At 44.3% G+C, this 19,377-nt stretch overlaps 1 protein-coding gene across 2 annotated transcripts; it reads right to left on the bottom strand.

Annotated features, from left to right (window-relative positions):
• Nucleotides 1–316: 316 nt before the first annotated feature.
• RNF20 (ring finger protein 20) lies at nucleotides 317–18,573 on the bottom strand. 2 transcript variants are annotated; one of them, XM_075726172.1, is made up of 20 exons: nucleotides 18,542–18,573; nucleotides 15,601–15,771; nucleotides 15,299–15,466; nucleotides 15,036–15,183; nucleotides 14,693–14,875; nucleotides 13,015–13,133; nucleotides 12,053–12,199; nucleotides 11,789–11,866; nucleotides 11,357–11,476; nucleotides 9,868–10,047; nucleotides 9,559–9,694; nucleotides 8,772–8,893; nucleotides 8,061–8,458; nucleotides 7,334–7,451; nucleotides 5,589–5,738; nucleotides 4,443–4,655; nucleotides 3,191–3,316; nucleotides 1,977–2,117; nucleotides 1,524–1,625; nucleotides 317–1,288 (listed from the first exon to the last, which is right to left on the bottom strand). In XM_075726172.1, exons 2-20 carry the CDS (start codon nucleotides 15,727–15,729, stop codon nucleotides 1,112–1,114), a joined length of 2,955 nt encoding a protein of 984 aa, XP_075582287.1. In that variant the 5' UTR covers nucleotides 15,730–15,771; nucleotides 18,542–18,573; the 3' UTR covers nucleotides 317–1,111. The 2 variants fall into 2 exon arrangements, with proteins under 2 accessions (XP_075582287.1, XP_075582286.1); XM_075726171.1 differs by having other exon boundaries at nucleotides 15,601–15,767; nucleotides 18,508–18,561.
• Between the last annotated feature and the right edge of the window lie 804 nt (nucleotides 18,574–19,377).

Below are 19,377 nucleotides of genomic sequence, written 5' to 3'. Positions count from 1 at the left end.
TACAATCTTGCACTACAGGGATCATAGAGGCTATAACCTATGCCATATCCTTTCACAAAATTCCCAGCAGCCATGACAAAATGACTGCATAAATAATCCAGTAGCTTAGCCCTTCTGTTGTGTCAGGAATAAGGTAGTGAAGATACAGCCAAAAGGACAAAAGTTTATTTCATTAACCATTTTTTGAAAACAGAGGAAGGAAGAAATTAATCTCTTTACTTCAGAAGCTTAAAGCTTGTGAAAAATGTTTCCAATAACTGGACAAAGGACAGGAGCACAGACAGATAGTACCAGAGGCAAGAAAAACAGAAAAATAGCCTGGAAAACAGCTTTTATTAGATTTTGTGCATTACAAGATTAATCTTTGTGGCAAAGTTGCAACAAAGTAACTCCTACAAATTCTTTTCTGGAAACTAAGAACAATGACAGCAATGCCTCAACCTAGGGGAAAATGTCCACATCAACCAGGGTTCATCAATGGAATGCTATTTTCAAAGATTCTCCAACATCTTATCTTTCTCCTCTTCTGGATACTAAGATGTGCGTTTACGTTTGGGGGTAGGGAGGATGTTAACTAATGCAACAGCCTTCATAGATTCTTGCCCTGACTCAGGAAGATACATATCTAAGAAGTCACTCCAGTGACGTCTACAGATGTACCTGTTCATTTGTTATTTGGCCCTTTAACCGGGAAACTATTCACTCTCAGAAACACTACCATATCTTGATGGGATTTAATAATTAACATCCAAAGGAAACTCCTCAAATTAAGGCCTCATTTGTCTCTGCTGCACCACAGACAGCTTCCATCCCATCAAGGCAGGACTTCAGTTAGATGTTCCCAACTTGGCAGTGTGAAAGTGATTGATGGGAAATATCCTCTCAGGCACAAAGAATCCACAAAAACTGAGGGCAAGAATAAAAGAAAAGGGACAAGAAAGGAATGAAGATCCAGAACCTGTTTCTTTCCATACCCTAACCACGCTTCCCAGAAGAGACTGTAGATCAGCTGACAGAAGCACTGACTGCCCCAAAGGTGACAGTCACAGAAAGTGAGGGATGCTGGGAGGTCAGCATAAGCAGCAACTTTCCATCACTCCAGGGGAAAAAATCAACCGATGTAGATCCTATGGAAGTCGTTGGCACCAAAGGCAGCATTGCACTTGGGGCACTTACGCTGCCGGGTGTCATAGCGTGTTTTCACACACTCAAAACAGAAGACATGAAAGCACTTTGTGAGCACAGCATCCTTTTTGCGCATGTTACAGCATGGGCAGGTCAGGCGGGCCTGAAAGACAGAAACATTATAGTGAGGGCCCACTGCATTGCACTAGGTATGTTAATAGATGAATGAAGACGAAGGTCCTTCCATTCTTCATAAGGAGAAGGTGGTTTCTTCAATGCAAGGTAGGTCTACAATGCCAGAGTACAGACAAGAGGTGTCAAATACTGACAACATGACTACACAGCCTTTTGACTGAAGTAGAGTTAAAGAGGGAAGTTTAGTAGAGACAGCTACTCACCTTGTAATCCTTGATTTCTTCCATTAGTATCTCATCACAGTTGGGAACCATGTCAGGTTTCTTAGTGGTCTCCAGCTTCCTGCGTAACCTAGAAATATCTTCCTGCATAAAAACAAGAGACCAAATAAATAAGCAGTATATTCTCTGTCACAGCTCCTTCAGGGACCAAATAGAACTAGCACCACCCAACAGTGTTTGCGGCTAAGTCACTCCACTCATACTTTCACCCCAATAGTCCAACAGATTTACGACAGATTACATTACCATCCAATGCCCTATGTATTGTTATCAGTGGACAAAACCTGAAAGAGCCAAGACCTGATGAAGCTGAAATCAAAGTGAAACTGGACCCCCAAAAAAGTAGTGTAGTTGTAACCCACTCCAAGCTCAATGCACAAGGAGACAGACACCAAAGCCAACAGATATTGAAAGGATTGTGCATGAGGTATATACCTCAGCCCTTTTGAAGTTGAACATCTCTTTCTCTCTAGTTACTCTGTTTTCCACGATCTCATCCTGGAAGTCATGTAACTTCTTCTGAGCCAGCTCTAGCTGGGCTTTCAGATCATCTGCAAGCTGGGCTGCATCCATGGCCTGAAAAAGAAAACCAGTATAGAAGTACCAAACATGGAAAAAGAGCTCTAGTGATTTCTAGTCTCTGCCTGGCAACCCAAGACTGCTCACAGAATACTGCTTGGGCTACTGGAAATCTATTTTTTTTCAATCTAATTTTGGTACTTCCAAATGGAGTAACTGGAATTACTCCCTAAACATTACTTCAACAGCAAAATACCTTATTATTAACAAGCTCTAACCATTTAGCTTCAACAATCCTCTTCAGTAGAGCCAATGCCTGTCACACTGCAATGCATATCACTTAGAAAAATACTAATGACCACACAATTCTTTTCTTGTTCAAGTATTTTCAGCCTTCCACCTTCTACATTTTCTCCACTAAATTGTTTAGAGGCAGTTCTATAGCTGAACTAGACAGAACTGCAAGATAATTGTTTATTTTTTAATCATTTTCCCTTTTCACCAGTTCTCCTATCACTTCCTAACTGTCCCTGCACCAATGAATCTATTAGCCAAGCTCCCTCAATACCACAGATTGTGGCACAAGTGATTGTGCTGAGTCCCCTCCATCTCCTCTTCACAGTGGTATTTCTGCTTTCCATTCTCTCTGTTTTAATGTCATTACTGCATTTCTACTAAAGATTTAACAACAAAGGCAGGATCAACCATGAGACTTAGTCTTACTTTACTCATAACTGACCTACTTTATTCATCTTAGATATCTGTTAAAGGTCTTAATATTCCCCAGCCACATTTTCCTTTTACTTACCCCATCTTTCCTAGAAAACCTTTGACACCAGTTAACTTCATCTGGCTGCGGCCTCTTCTTTCATGATAGGTTTCCTTACTTCAGCTCCCTACTCAGAATTTCACAGAAACACCTATGACCTGTTCCTCATTTATCAAAGGAAAAATCAGTCTACAGTACTTTAATCAGAACTCTCTTCAAGACTCCTCAGCCTTCTGGTATGCTAGTCCAAAAGCACGCATATCACATTTTGTAATACCAATGAGAGCTAGGAGCCTTCTATGCTTCCCACAAGACAACAACTCCATCTTACAACTAAAGAGGAAATCAAGCAATCACTCACCTTCCGTTTGTTCATTTCCAGGGCCTGTGTTCGGAGACCCAGTTCCTTCTCACCTGTTCCAATACTGCTTTGCAGTAAGTGTTCCTTCTCCTCCAGCTTACGTACAACCTGCAGCTGGGCATCCACCTTGGAAAGGGAGAGAGGAGGTACAGAAGGACTGAAATGCATGCTCTGCAGGTCTTCAGAGTTGTCATTAAAGCTGCATGCTAAAATTATCCCTGCCTCCCCATCACCAAGGAGTACCTCTTCAGCTTGCCTTTTTCTTCCTGAACAGACACACTAGCAGTCTAAGAACTATATCCAGACCTCTCTGGTGAACACTTTAACACTTAGCAACGAAATACTTGCAACAAAGATGTCTTATTTTTTGGAAGGTGGCTTAGAGAATTGCTGCAAGGCAGTGAATAGTTCCACCCTGGTTCCAAGGATGGCAGAATATATATGTAGAAGTACCATTATGACAGGAAAATTACTTCCTACTTTCCTTCTTCCTCCTGCTCTCCATAGCAATGAACCTGTAGGACATTTCATACTCATACAGCAGTCTCTGTTTCTTACTAAGACAGGTCCCTTTGAGGTCTGATGCAGCATACGTATGTTGCTTAGGGGAACATTCCCTCCTGTACTGATTTTGGCAGGCATACAGTTAATTCTCTTCATAGCAGCTCATATGGTGCTGTATTTTGGATTTGGGATCAAAACAGCATCAGTAACACACTAGTGTTTTAGCTACTGATGAACAGTACTTACACAGTATCAAGACCTTCTGTGTCTCATGCTGTCCACCAGCAAGTAGGCTGAGGGTGCACAAAAAACTGGGATGGACACAGCTGCAACAGCTGACCCCAACTGACCAAAGGGATATTCCATACCATATGACATTGAGCTCAGCATATAAAGCTGATGGAAAGGAGGAAGCAGAGGGATGTTCAGAGTGATGGAGTTTGTAACTGTTAGGAGTGGTGGAGCCCTGCTTTCCTGGAAATGGCTGAACACCTGCCTGCCATGGGAAGTAGTGAATGAATTCTTTCATTTTGCTTTGCTTGCACGCACAGCTTTCCTTTAACGATTGAACTGTCTTTATCTCAACCAACAAGCTTTCTCACTTTTGCCCTTCTGATTCTCTCCCCCATTCCACTGTGGGGGAGCAAGCAAGCGGCTGCATGGAGCTTAGCTGCCTACCAGAGTTAACCCACAATACCTGCACCTTCCCACATCAGTTCTGTTGTCCTCTCTCCTTCTCCCAGGTTACCTGTGTCTTCAGTGTCAAAACTTGGTCTGCCAGCTCCTCCTTCTCCTCTTTCAGCAGCTTGTGGATCTGGTTGGACTTGATGCGTTCTGACATCAGCTTGAAGTTGGCATCATCCTTCTCCCGCAGCTGCTGCATCAGGCGGATGTTCTGTTCCTGCATGTCTTCAAAGGCTTGGCCTGTGACATCCATTTCTGACAGCAGGGCCTCCTCCTCCTGCAGAAGAATCACAGGTTCTGTCAAAACTGTGCCCTGTACAAAGACCCTGAACGTTTTGTTCAGAGACACCAAATCCAGCGCAGATAAGGAAGACATCTCAGTATCAGAGAACAGTATCTTCCCAGCAATCAGAAGAAAGTGCTCCCTAGAACTCTGCACCACAGCAGAGATGCCCTGAATTAGAAGGTGTAGAAAAGAGATGGTCATCTCCATGAGCATTCAGAGACTGTGGTTTGTCTGCTGGCAAAATCAGCTGTGACACAGTCATTGCCAGAGCTGGGTAGAAACCAACTCCCAACTTCAGGCAGCTAGCTGAACAGCTGTCACATACACTAGGACAAGAATTCTACACGTGGACAACTCAACAGCTTCCAACTAACAGGCTGCCAAGCCCTTTAAACTCACTCAGGCCACTTCAACATCAAAGGAGTAAGACAGAACAGTTCTGTACTGTAAGGAAAAGAATCTGAATTCTAAAAAAGTACATGCCAAGTCCCTGGCTTGCTTCTCCCCTACTGAGGTAGTCCCGCTCTCTTATCATTAGATTAAGCCCTTTTTTGTGGAAGAAGGTATGTCACGGTACCATGCACATGTATTAATTATATGAACTGTGCAGATAGTACTTGAAGAAATTGTAATCTCCTCCCCTAAAGGCTGATCTGCCCATCTCTGTGCCCTTCACCTAGGCTGCAAAGAATTAAACATCCCCCACCACGAACTCTGTGACACGCTGGTGGTGTGGGGTTTTTTTGATCGTTGTTGGCTTTTTGGCTGGTTGGGGTTTTTTTCCTTTGATAAACAGGGACAAAACTCATATCTCTGGCACATACACAGAAATTCCTTGTCTCAGGTAATCTTCCCGGATGTAACCTGAAGGCAGCTCCTTCCCAGGTGCTCCAGCCAAGACAGAACTCATCAGAAACTTCTCACCTGCTTAGCCATAGCTAGTTTCTTCTGTAAATACTCAATTTGTTCCTCCACTGCTCGGATCTTGCGGAGGGCATCCTCATCAGCCATCTTTTTACTCTCCTTTTTCTCCTTGTCTTCCAATTCTTTCACCCTCTGCCTCAGTTCTTCCAGCTACAGCAAGGACAAAACAAAAATGACACTAAACACAAGAATGTGGCCTGAACATTGTTAACAGCCTGTTTTCCCCACAATTCTCTGAAACATTGGCAGAAACTGCCTTCAAAGCATAGGAAAAGAAAACCCATCTCATCTTGACAGGACAGTGTATTACTGGCAGATGTACCATTAAGATGGGCTGTAAGCCCAAGATCTTGATTTCAAAACCTTTAAAAATTCCACAGTATCTTTTATCAGAGTAGGAACATTAGTCTCTTGCAGTTGTATACGTAAGGGTATGCAGACAGAGAGCATCTGCTCCTTTAAGGGTGTCTGAGTCAAGGACCTCTTTCAATACAAAAAGGGTTAATAAGAAAAGGAGGAAGCCATAAACAAAACTGTCTACAGAGACACAAACCTGACAGACAAATTATAAGCGATGAGAACCAAACCTGTTCAGTCATTCTAACTGAAGAGAGAATGTGAGAATGTTTATTCCACCAAACTTATCCGTCTGTGGACCCTGTCAATTGGGAACCTGGGCAGGGGGTGCAGGGGCACAGAGGCAAGAAACCAGAAACAAAATATACAGAGACATAGACCTGACAACACAAACATGGAGACAGAGACAGGAAACAGACCTCTCCAGTCACAATAGCTGACAGGCTACCAAGAAACTACAGGCACCACTTCCAGGAAGATCAGCCTGGACTTTGCAACAGGTGAGACTGTAAACTGGGGGTGGATACTGCACTGGGAGGGCTGTGGGAATGCATAGAGCTTTACAAACCCAGGAGGGACGTGCAGGGGAAGGGAGAGCAAAGATGAACAAATTGGGACTAGACAGAGAGGGGTCATGTAAAATTAGGGCAGTCAGTACATGCTTGTCTGGCTCAGCCCAGCACACAATCACCGCAGCCTGTCCTACCTTCTTGTATCTTATTATTAAATATTTTCTTAACTACCCCTGTGTAATCTAACTCTCTACCCTGTGTGTATGTGTGCTGCATGGATCAAGTGCTAGCTCCAGGTGAGACCTGTATGTGAAGAAGGTTAAGAGGGCCTGGGATCACAGTGGTACCAGACAGACAGAGGGGCCATGCCAGTACTTGAGGGATCTGCAAATATGTGTGTGCTTGTGAACCTAGAGATTGTTGTGTGTGTGCCTGCACTACTGCCATTCTATCTCCACCAGCTGAAGACGAGGAAGAGGACTTGTGTGTCTATGCTTGCGTTTTATGAGTCCTATATGTACACGCTGTTGAAGGCAGCACCTCATCTGTGGCAGCCTTACTGGCCGTGTCAGTGTCCTCTGTGTGTGTATGTCTCTGGGACATGTGTTCAGCTTCACTACTGGTTGAATCTGCAGCTGAGAAAGCAGGAGCCATGTCCCTCAGCCTGGGCAAAGGGATCATCCCTTCCCAGAGGACAGCCCAAAATCTCCCTGTTCATCTCCAGACCATTCCAATCTCTCTTCTAAGTGACAAAGATGAGAAGAGGAATAATCTCCAGTTCTGAAGACAAAAACAACACAGTTCAGGTACAGAGTATCAGAAAAGAAGTTTTAAGTAACACACTAAAGAGAGAAAGGGAAGAGAAATTAGATTTACCTCAGCTTTTGCCTTCTTCTCAGCTGCCATCAGCTGCACTTTGTCTCTCTGCTCTTTGGGGGCAGAGCGGTACATATCTAGCAACAGCTTCATCTCCTTCTGGCTCTCCTGAGCCTTCCTGGAGACAGGGAGATAGACAACTGTGAAAATACAGCAGGAAAGCTATGCTGTTATATATCCAGAATGAGAGTCAGACAACATTCTCTCCATCTCCCACATGGTATGTATATGGAATTAGTCTTGGCTCATCTTATCCCGGAAACGTAAAACAGCCAAGGAGTGCAGGCTGGAGGCTGAAAAGAAACATGTTCAGGCACATGAGTTGAAAAGCCAAGAGAATTGGGGTGGGGAGGAAACATATACCCTAATAGTAAGCAACAAACTATCCATCTCTGCTTTGGTACTGATCCAAGACAAGGGAAGAAGAGTACTGTGCCCTTTATTAATAACCTGCTGCTGTAAAGCTTTACATAACTGATATGACAGCAACACATAAAGATTACTTGACCTACACCATGAAGTGTCTGGTTTGGTAATTCATGCTTTAGGCTGTCGTAAGAGAAATGTTACTACATTGTCCAAATCACAATAAGACAGAGAGGATGCCAGAAAACTCTCACTTCACTTCACTGAAGCTACTCTTGTAAGAGCGAGCTACAAGTCATCTCACACAACGCCCCAGTTGGGGCACTACTCCAGCAGGAAAGGGAGGGACAACAACTCTTACTTGAGCTCAGCCTTCAGTTGCTTGATCGCTTCAGCCTCCTTCTTTCTTCCATCTTCATGCTTCCCTTTCTCCTTCTCTTTGGACTCTCTCTCCTTCTCAGATTCCTTCTGCTTCTGCTTTTCCCGCTCTCGTTCCTTTTCCTTTTCTTTCTCTTTCTCTCGCTCTCTCTCTTTCTCTTTTTCCTTCTCTCGTTCCCTCTCCCTCTCCCGTCTCTCTCGCTCCCGTTCCTCTTCATCTCGCCTGGCCTTCATTTCATTAACATCTTCAGAAGCAGCCTTGGGGACAGACACTTGGGCAGAAGGATCATCAGGTTCCTGCTTGATCTCTGGAGGTTCCTCCTTTGTGTCTTCAGTGCTGGACTGGGACTGTAAGAGAGCACTACCACTGCGAGAGCGGATCTGTTGTGGAATAGGAAGAAAGAAGACACAGAAGAAAACAAACCATTACGTTCTCAGCCAGAACTTACCCCTTCCTTTGCCTTCCCAGATCGATGCTTGCATGCCCCCTCCAAAATTGCTACTACTTTTCATGTAGCACTATACAGCTACAAAGGAAGACCATTCATTTGGTAAGTGGAAGCAGTAGAGCTCCATCGAAAATTACATTGCATCCTGCATGCCTTATCAGAAAGCTTGATATTGCAGGCAAGGCTGACAGCATCCCCCTTCTCCTAAGCACTTCCTCCTCTTTTCTGGCATTTCCTGCTGATACCTTGCTCAAGTCAGATTGGGCCTCTCTCAGTTTGCGCTTGTATCTTAACACCTCTCCCTTCAGCTGGTGGTTGTGATTTTGGAGGCTGCTGATAAGGTGACGCATCTCCCGATTAATTGGGCCTACAAAAACAGAAACACAACAAACCACACTTTTGCCAACCTTCTACGAGGACTTTCATGGAGATGGAGAACAAGCTAAGTGACAATGACAAAGAACCAAAATAAGACTACTATCACTCTGCCACACAACAGAGCAACACAACACATTTGCAGAAAAAGAGTCATGCCAGTTTTACATGCAACCATAAGTCCTTGCAAATTCCCAGCCTCAGTTTTCCCTTAACATTACTTTTTTCCCCAAGTTCCTAAGGGAAACGTGTCATGCCACAAAAAATCTCTATGATTTAAATGCTACTTTAGAAATAACTTATTTCCTCTGATGAAATTTGAAAATTACTGCTTTCCTATCCACATTGTCTTTCCAGACTTGTAAATGAATCCCCTCAAAAGTAGTTTGTAATAATGCAAAATACTCTGTCATAAACCAAATTATTAGCACAATGTATGTATTTTGCAGCATCTAAAAGGAAGTCAGATAACATGGAACTGGCCTCCCATAAAACTCGTGATAAGTTTTGTTTTTTGAGATAGAGAACCTGCCAGAACAAGTATTTAACAATAACAGAAAAAGAATCAAACCAGGTGTTTTACTGCAATGCAGCCTCTAATGGGCGTTGGGGGTGGAGGTGGGGGTTGTTTTTAAGCACAGCAGAAAAATGCCATACCTGCTTGTTCATTGGCAGCAAGTGTCTGTTCAAACTCTATCCTCAACATCTCATATTCTTTGCGGACTTGTGCCAGGGTGTCCTCTAGCTGAATCACCTCTGTGCGTAGTTTCTTGTGAAGGCTGACCTCATCCCTCTGAGGATTAAGAACAGGACACAACTTGGTACTGTGACTCTGGAGTATCTCTCACCTCATCAACATGAGACACCAGAACAGAAAGAATTATTGCCAGGAAGAGCCACCCAGACCCAGCAGTGATGGTCAATAGGATGACAATGTTCCCTAGTCTGATGGACCAGAGGAGCTACCTCAATTAGTTCCACCTGGCGCTGGTGTGTGGTGCGGGTGCCATGAAGCAGAGTGCGGGCTTCATCAAGATGTGCCTTCAGCTGGAGACTCTCATTATACAAAACAGAAAATTGGGACTGCATGCAGCGATATTCTGGGGTCTCCTTCACAGCCTCTTCCACTGCTCGTCGCAGCTCAACCTAGTCAGGACACAAGAAAACGCCACTGAAAGAAAAATTATCTCTTTGTCTTTGGTATCTGTTCTGCAAGGTAGGAGAACAGTGAATCAAGCTGCCACAAACAAAGACAAAAGTAGAACTTTAATACCATTGCTGCAAAGTACATGCAAGTGATATGCTTCAGTATCAATATAAAAAGCCTATGCTTTCTCTGTATGCACTAGGTTGTTTCTCTTGCATAGTCACATGACAAGAGTTTTGGATTCTCAGGTTCTGCAATAGTTTCTCTCAAAGACAGGAGCTTGGAAAACATGATATACCTTTACAATGGATCTACTGTTAAACCATAATCACCCAAATCAATAAAGATGGACACGTAGAAAAGTGTAATAGAAAACTAGAGAACATACATGTGAAGCAGGCATTATGTTAGCTTTCTACCCGTAACAGACATAATGCCTGAAAGAGAAACGAGAGAAAGCAGAAGTACAGAACCTGAATTTTCCTTAGAAAAAAAGTTAGCTAATGATTGTGACTACCAGCAGTGAAACAGACACATATATATACACACATACAGCTTAACACTAATAAAGAGAAAAAGAGAGTTGTAAGCCAAATGGTTTCTCTCAAAACAAACTCATGTGGATAAACAGAATTTAGAGGTGCCTTAAGACAGTTTCTGGAATCTCATCTCTGAAACTTAGGTTATCAGCTCAGACATTTCTTGTAACAGGCTAACAGATCTATTGATCACTAATATAAAGTTTAGATTATTCTCTGTATCATAAACTTATCTGCTATAGAATCACAGCTTTTTGTGTTACCACCTTTAAGACATAAGAAACTCATATGCTGTCCTCTATCCATTCTACCACACTGGGAAAGATTTAAGGTCATCGACTCTTTCAAGAACATAGCTCTCCTACAGAAGTTCCCCGATTTTTTCAGTTCTCTGGTTCCACTTGCACAGGGCAGTGGGAAGGTGGAAGATGGTGGGAAGGTGGAAGAGGGGTCAATACTTGGAAAGAGGTGAAATTAGTTTTAACTAGACATCGTTAAAATGTACTGAACAGATCAGAATGGAAAACAGGAAAAAAGAAATCACTACAGTTTCCAAGGATGACCACATGGTGTCACCAATGCACTGAACTGCAAGTCTTAAGTCCCACAAACTTGCTAAATTGTACCTTGTACAAAATACAACCCAGCTAAAAAGCAAGCACAAAATAGAGTAGTATTAATGAGGTTTTCCAGAGACACATTACAGCAAGATAGAGGGCAACCAACCACACAGAACATGTTCGTTCTCAAATAGGTACAGATGTCTCACCTTGAGTTTTTCATTCTGTGTTGTTACTTCTTCAAGATCCTGGCGTAGTTCCTCCAACTCACTGAGGCGATTCCCAGCAAGCTCTTTATTCTCTTCCAGCTCTGCATTCATCTCCTCAAACTGTTGGGGATAAACGCCTTGTAAATCCTCCTGTTGATGTATCTACTGAGGATACTAATTAAGTAACTGTTTATACAGTTAACAGGAATTAGAGTCTTAACAGTCAGTAACAGTACCAAGTGAGACAGAGTCTACTTCCACCAGGTCTGTTTCATAAGTAGGAAACTTGTACACAAGCAAAATGGCTTGCGCAGAGTCACCCAGCTTTGTGGCAAAGGAGGTGTCTAAATTCTGTTCTAATCTATGGCCCTGTGCACAAGCTCTCCTTGACTTTCTTCTTCCCCTTGCCCACACCCAAGCCCCTGACATTACCTTGCGGGCATTAATGGTGATTGTGCCCCCATAGAGGCTGCTCCCAGCTCCATACACCTTGTAGCCTTTAGAATTTACCTGCAAAAAAGGCAACAGGTTTCCTCAATATCCAGCAAAATGCCAAGCCTGCTGATACAGCATATTCAAGACCAAAGATGGTACTCCAGATTCTCACTTCTCACAGTGAAATACCATAAGATGATGTCACACATCTCAAAACTACACACATTTCTCTGGTTTGCAGGCAAAGAGGATGGTGCTTACTCGTTCCAGAACATCCGCTAAGTGTCGGTTGAGCCTCTGCTCCCTCTTGCGTATCTTGTCGATATCCCACTGAAGGTCATCAATCATAGTCTCCAGAACAGACACCCGAGATTCTGCTGTCTCCACTCTCTCTTGCAGCTTGGAGAACTGCAATCAAAAGTGTGTCTCAGCCAGCATAATGAATACAATCAACATTTTCCAAGACTGAACAGAATTAATTTTTCTCTTATTCATCATAACCTGAATTCATGTGCTTTCCACCCGTCTTTTGCTGTGGTGATAGACTACTCAATGAACTGCCCTTAATTTTACACTGGCTGAATCCCAACACAGTAATAAAAATATGACAAAACTGAAAACAGAGAAAGAGCAAGTAGCTGGTAATATCTGGCAGAGTACAGTAGCCACCTCAGCTTATTCTTTTTTTTTTTTTTTTTTTTTTAAATCTTTTCAATCCATATGTTCATCTACTTTACAGACCACTGAAGTGCTTGGTGGTCTAACACTGAGCAACGCCAGCGTTAACACAGTTTTTAAAGAAAGTAAAGCCTCTGAAACAAATATTGCCAATAACATGAATCCCTTAACGACTGGGATCATCTTGTAATTAATGTTGTTACACTTTCATACGTCACCCAGAGAAACCAAGGAATTTGAAATGACAGGGATGTCACATCAAGTGTCTCAGATGTTTACACAACCACCTTAGCATCACTTTACCACTTCCTCTGCTGTTTTCTTTTCAAATTAAATGCATTCAGCACACTGGTTTGGTTATACTCTTTCATTCAGTGACGTAACAAGCAAATCAATCCATATTACACAGAAAATGTATGTACAGTTCTCCACAACAACAACCCTTTCCATAACCTTTGTTCAGAAGGCAGTTTTCAAACCATGTTGCTCCACAATTATTCCAAGCAGGACCCCAAAGCAGATTTCTTTCTCTCTCCTTTTTATACCTCCTGAGACATGATTCGGTGCTTCTCCTGAAGAACATCAGCCAGCTCCTGCAGTCGTCCATTTTCATGTGAGAGGTAGGTATTAAGCTCCAGGACTGCTTCTTCCATCAATGAAATATCTGAAAGATGCATAAAGAAAAGGAAATGAACAGAAATCAAGGAAGATTGTTTTTAATTCTTAAACAGCAAAGAGAGAAAAAAAGAACACAGAAAAGGAAATTTCTAGTTTTAACTTCCACTTGCTGTATCTCTCCAGCAGGTGGTTCCCGAGGGTCTGATCTCCAGCTACACAGAGCCTTGATTTGCATTCACAAAGCAAAAGGCTCTGCAGTTTAACATACTAGACATTTTGACTGTCAGTTACTGTCCCCTACTGTCAGAGATCGTTCCAATTGTCTCAGTATCAGCAACACACAACATGCCCTTGTAACCCATGACACCCTAATGCAGATCAAATTTATGCATAAGCCTGCTACAACAGGTGGCTTGAGCTAACATACCAGATGACAATTACAGCAACTGAGTACAGGATCACATGTACTATTGCCAATGCTACTGCAGAGTTTAAGACTGCCAACTGAGGACAGTAATGCTTCACTATCATTACACCAATGCTAGATCATAGAATCATAGAATCGTTTAGGTTGGAAAAGACCTTTAAGATCATCCAGTCCAACCATTAACCTAACATTATCAAGGCCACACTAAACCAATTAAGGGTAGACTAGACTAAACCATGTCCCTAAGTGCCACGTCTACATGTTTGTTGAACGCTTGCAGGGATGGCGACTCCACCACCTCTCTGGGCAGCCTGTTCCAATGCTTGACTACCCTTTCCGTGAAGAAATTTTTCCTAATATCCAATCTAAACGTCCCCTGGCGCAGCTTGAGCCCATTTCCTCTTGTCCTATCGCTAACTACTTGGGAGATGTGCCCGAGCTCCTTGATCAGAGCACATAGAACGCTCTGGACAGAAGGCAAACCAAGGATGAGTTGATATTCCGCCTAAATTTTCATTCAAAAGATTAAAATTCTAACCTTAAGCTAATGAAGTTTTTCAGAGAGTCATCTGAGTGTAAATTGAATCTGCTACCTTAATTTTCAGAAGCTAGTTATTTGGCTTTCTTCTGCAGAACTCTGCTTTGTGTTCAAAACTGACAGCTACACTGGGCACACCAAGACATTAGATGGCTACCATTCTGCTCAAAACTCAATGGAAACTGAAGAGCTGGTTATTCCTACACCTTTTACTAAGCTGCAATCAAGAAGGAGTCCAACATTGGTTTGCAATACTGATTTCACTTCGTCACTTGTAAGCATGAAGCCTTCTACACAGTGGCTGAGGACAGCTGTATAATAAGGTTCAACGTAATCTGTAACTTCTCAGGTGCATGAAGATGCTACTGGCAGAAACAAGCCTCTCCTTAGCCCAACACACAGGTCAGAGTTCTCTGCATTCAAATTTAGAGGCAGTTATAATACACTTCCAGCATATAGTACTAGTCTGTATTAGAGGTTTTGGTTATTGAGAATTTGGAAAGCTAAGCCAATTTATTTTGGAAAATAAATGAGCACGAGAAGGACTAGGCCTTAATGCTTACAATGCAGAATCATGTCTAAGCTGGGGGCAGATGACGATTCTTGAGCATCAGCTAGGGATCAGCCACCTTGGTCATACCTCCACTATTCAGCTTGTGGGTCAGCACATCCACTTTCTCCTGCAGCTTGTCATACATCGTCACAATCTGGGCAACAGCACGGCGGGAAGATTCCACACGCTCCTGCAGCTGAGATTCTATCTCCTCACTAGTGCTGCTGGCTAGAGTAGCTAGGAAGGAGAATGCCGGCTCCAGTCCCTCCCCTGGGAACAGAGAGAGATGCAAAAAAGTAAATGTGCTCTGGCAGGCAGCATATCGCTAGTCTTCACCATCAGAAAGCCTCTGTCACCCTTTAGAAAGAGACATCAACATTGTCCACAGCTGAAATCAACCTTTTCCACTGTCCCCAGCCAGGTGCCTCACCTCTTTCCCTCTCATCTTTGCGCTCTTGATTACTGTCTGAGTCTGGTTCAGGTTCTGGTACCACCAGTGCTTTTCTTTCAGACAAAAGGTCTCCAAGACCTTGGTCCAGGTCGAAGCGCTTAAGGATGATGCGGATATTTTCATCAAACTGCATGATCGGACAGGCAAGACAAGAAAAAGAATGGATGTGAATAAAAGGAGTGCAGTGGAACAGAAGAAGAGAAGAGAACAGTGTATATAAAATAACAAAGCGTGTTATTAACCTGATTCCAGTATCTATTGATAATCAGCAGAGAGGCGTCATCGGTGGCCTGCCGACGCTCCAGCTTCTCAATGTGCTCCCGTAGCTCATCTTCAATGGCTTGCCGCTGGTCCAGCATCTCTGCCAGTTTCCGGTTCTTCGTCTGTAGGGTCCGGATGTCCATCTCCTCCTGTGCAAAGGCACAAGTCAGGGCACATTGCACACAAGCCAGATCACAGGGCTCATACAGAAGGCAGAAAGATATTTTTGTTTCCAGATTAAAAAATGCAAGAGGTTGAGTAGGGGTGTGCAAGGAAGACATACCGTTGAAGAAACACCACCAAGTTTAATGGTCTCCACTGTGGTCCCTGAATCTTCAACCCCTGCCTTCTTCTCTGGAGGTGCAGAAGGGCCAGGCTCTCCAGCTGCCCGTTTATTGCCAATTCCAGACATGGTGACCAAAGCATATAGACTCCTGCCTTCTGTAAGTTCTTCCTGAACATTAAAGAACACTATTAAAAAAAACCCAGCAAACACACACCCACACAATCAACTCAATTTTTAACATACTGATCCAACATGGTAACAAGATGCCCAACACAGTACAGACCACAGAACTCAAAAGGTTTTGGAAAATACTGGTCAAACAGTAAGTCTGAAAAGACATCACTAGGATTAGCACTGCAAACAGCAAGTTGATGGGAAAAAAACCCCACTGCTTTGTAATGTCAAAATGGAAGCACTCTACCCTATCACACTCTTTGGAAAAAAGTCTTCATGCAGGTTCAGTCACTGCTTTTTTGATCTCTCTCTGTATTAACAAAAATTATGTGGGTTAGACTTTAACAGGAAACAGAGACTGTGTATATCTGGCACCAGTTCACTTCATACCAACCAAATTGTTCTTACTATATCAACATTCAAAGTCAGTTAAAGCCAAGGGCAGCAACACCTTGAAGATCAGCCCTTTAAGACCTTACATAGAGAGCTTACAAATCCTATGGAACTGAACAGCGATTCCAAGCCAAGGTTTGTAAAGACCCACTTGAAGAGCTTTCCTGTGTATCAGGAGAGACACAGACATGTTTGAACAGTGTTTATCCCCAAGTTAATGCAATCTGAAAAGCTCTGGACTACTCATTACAAAATCACAGAATAGCCGAGGCTGGAAGGGATCTCTGGAGATCACCTGCTCAGTGCTCCTGAATAAAGCAGGGTCAGCCAGTGCAGGTTGCCAAGGGCCCTGTCCAGTCAGCTTTTGAGTATCTCCAGAGACAGAAACTTGGCAATGTCTCTGGGCAACCTATCCCAGTACTTTATGACCCTCAGCATTAAAACAGTTTTTTCTTATGTTTGAACAGTATTTTCTGCAGCTCCCTACAATATGATTTACCAAAGTAACAAATATCTTCTTAAAGGGTTTCCAAAACAAATATAGCAGCTAGTGATAGAAAACAAAACCAATTAGATTTTCATTAGACATAAGCAGCATTCCTCTCCCATATTCACTGATGCTGTGCCAACTCAATCCGCAGCTCCCTCTCTACCTCTAAACTAAAAGAAACACAGAAGTAAATGAAATGCAGACCATATAAGCAAGATTTGTATTGTTCCATTTAAATCTATAATGGCATTTACAGTTAAACTAAGGATTTCAAACTGAACCTGCCAGTTCTTATGTATTTGCTTTACTTAAGCAGTTCTACTGAAAGTAATAAGGCTACTGTATTTTTAAGATTTAAGGTGGTATACCATTTGCCAAATCTTATTATTTAACAAGCATTTTAGCTTGGCATTGCTCTTCACCACATGCAAAATAATATAAAGATTATTTCTAAATGAGTTACTGAAACAGCACATATAGTGTTCTTGTAACCTTTTAACATAAGTATTACATACATCTCAAAATTAAAAAAATAAACAAAGACAACTTCCACTTAATTGTTTTCCTCCTTTTAACAATGCAATTCAATGGGCACTGATTTTAGCTAGAATGACTAGGCCATTGGAGGTGGTAGGGGGGTAACAGCTGCCACTAAAAACATCTGCTACCTATCAGTCCAGTGAGCCACCAGTGACTATTGCCTTGCATATTTTTTGTCCACAGACAAAATATTTCTCTCATTGCCTCCTGACACCACCCCTCACAGCCCTAGGCTCCTCCTCTCCCCACTACTCACTGCCTCACATACTGTACACAAGGACCTGACCCACTAAGTTTTCATTATCACAGACCCTTTCTTTCCTTTAGGAACTCAACCTTACCCTCAGTCCCAGGCTATTCACATTCCTCTCTCCCCAAACAGATCACACTGACTCATCAAAGATTGACTGTCCTTCCCTACCAGGGACTCAGCTTTGTCTTAATTCCCCTCCTATGATTAAAACCCTCTTACACAGAAACCAAAACACACCTCCACCTGGCACTCCCCACACCTACCACTGGCTGAAAGTCATCTGCTGGGACCACCATCAATCATCTGCAGAGAGCAGACTTCCCCAGGCCCAATACTTAGCCACTCATCTACAACCCATGCCCACCAACTGCATCTGAGCCCTTTCACACACTTGCAGCCCCTGTAGTCAAGAAACCTTTCAAAGCTCACCATTCAGCTTCCTACACACACCAGCCACTCTCTACACTTTCATTTTTTATTCATATAATCCACAGCCCTTTGGAGCTCTCCAAAAACCTGTCATGGCCATCCATCCAAACCCCAGAGATCTCCCCCAGAGACACTATCCCACATAGAGTACATGAAGCTCCACGTCCCCCACCACAGACTCCTCTCTCCACACAGAGCAACAAACCCATTCCAAAGCGCCAGACTCCCCAAGCACATGTAAGGGGCCACTCCACTGATACCCAAAAACAGTCAGGGACGTGTCCTAACGCCTGTTCCCGTCTCCCACGCCCAGTGAGGACCCCCATGTTCCTGCCACTGACCCCACGCACACCCGGCAGCCTCCCGCACCTCCAGCCACCCCTACCGCGCACCTCCGGGCTCTCCGGCACTGCTCCCCGGGCACCGAGAGCCCCGCACCCGCCGCTGCCCGAAGCATACCTCCGGGCAGCCCCACACCGACCGCTGCTCCCCACGGCACCCCCACAGGTCCTGTACCTTAGGCCCACACCTTCCTTCACGGGGCTATGGCGCCCGCGCCCCCGAACCCCCTCCAGCCCGCACGCCCACCTCCCGGCCCCCCCCGGCCGCCCCACAGACCCCCTACGCGCCCCAAAACCAGCTGCCGCCTCCGACACCACCTTCCGCCGGCCCACCGGAAGTCTCTGCCGCCGCCGGCGCTCCAATCCCCTGTGCGGCTGAGCAGACGTCACGCAGCACCGCCCCTCGGCCGGCGCGATGGGAGACCGCCCCTTCCGGCGGCCATTTCGCCCTCAGCCGTCATGGACGCTCCTCGCCCCGCCGCTTGCCCTTGCTCGACATGGCCGCCGTTGCCATGGAGCCGCGGAGGCGCCTGCCGCCAACGCCCTTATCCGTACCAGAGGTGGCTGCCGCCGCCCAGGCAGCCGCGGGAGGGCTTGCCGCCTCGCCACGCACTCCTCCGGGCCCTGGGAGGACGCCGTGGGCTGGGCCTCCCGCCAGGGGCGGCCAGCGAGCGAGGGGTCGCCTAAGGGCTGCGGCGGCAGTCCCGTCCCCCGGAGGGGGTGTCCCCCACCGACACCCGCCCGCCTGTCCGTGTTCCAGCGGAGAGCTCTGTGGGTGTATATAAAGTGCATGTAAACATTTGTAATGCAGGTAACAGTTACATATGTAAAACACATAAAAATTCATATACCACACAGGCCTCGCTCCAACCAAGACTGAAGTAACATTTTTAGATAATGTAAGTTTAAAGTAAAATTTTGATGTTTTAGGTTTAATGTCTTCATCTCTGCACACCGGTGGTTTGACCCTGGCTGGATGTCAGGTGCCCACCAAAGCCGCTCTTATCACTTCCCTCCTCAGCTGGACAAGGGACAGAAAATGTAACAAAAAAGCTCGCGGGTCGAGAAAAGGACAGGGAGATCATGCAACAATTACTGTCACAGGCAAAACAGACTCAACTTGGGGAAATCAGTTTAATTTATTACCAATCGAA

This window comes from Pelecanus crispus, chromosome Z (assembly GCF_030463565.1).
Source record: "Pelecanus crispus isolate bPelCri1 chromosome Z, bPelCri1.pri, whole genome shotgun sequence".
Classification (NCBI taxonomy): Eukaryota; Metazoa; Chordata; class Aves; order Pelecaniformes; family Pelecanidae; genus Pelecanus; species Pelecanus crispus.
Note: the sequence above shows the minus strand (reverse complement) of the source record. Positions and strands in the feature narration are given on the sequence as shown.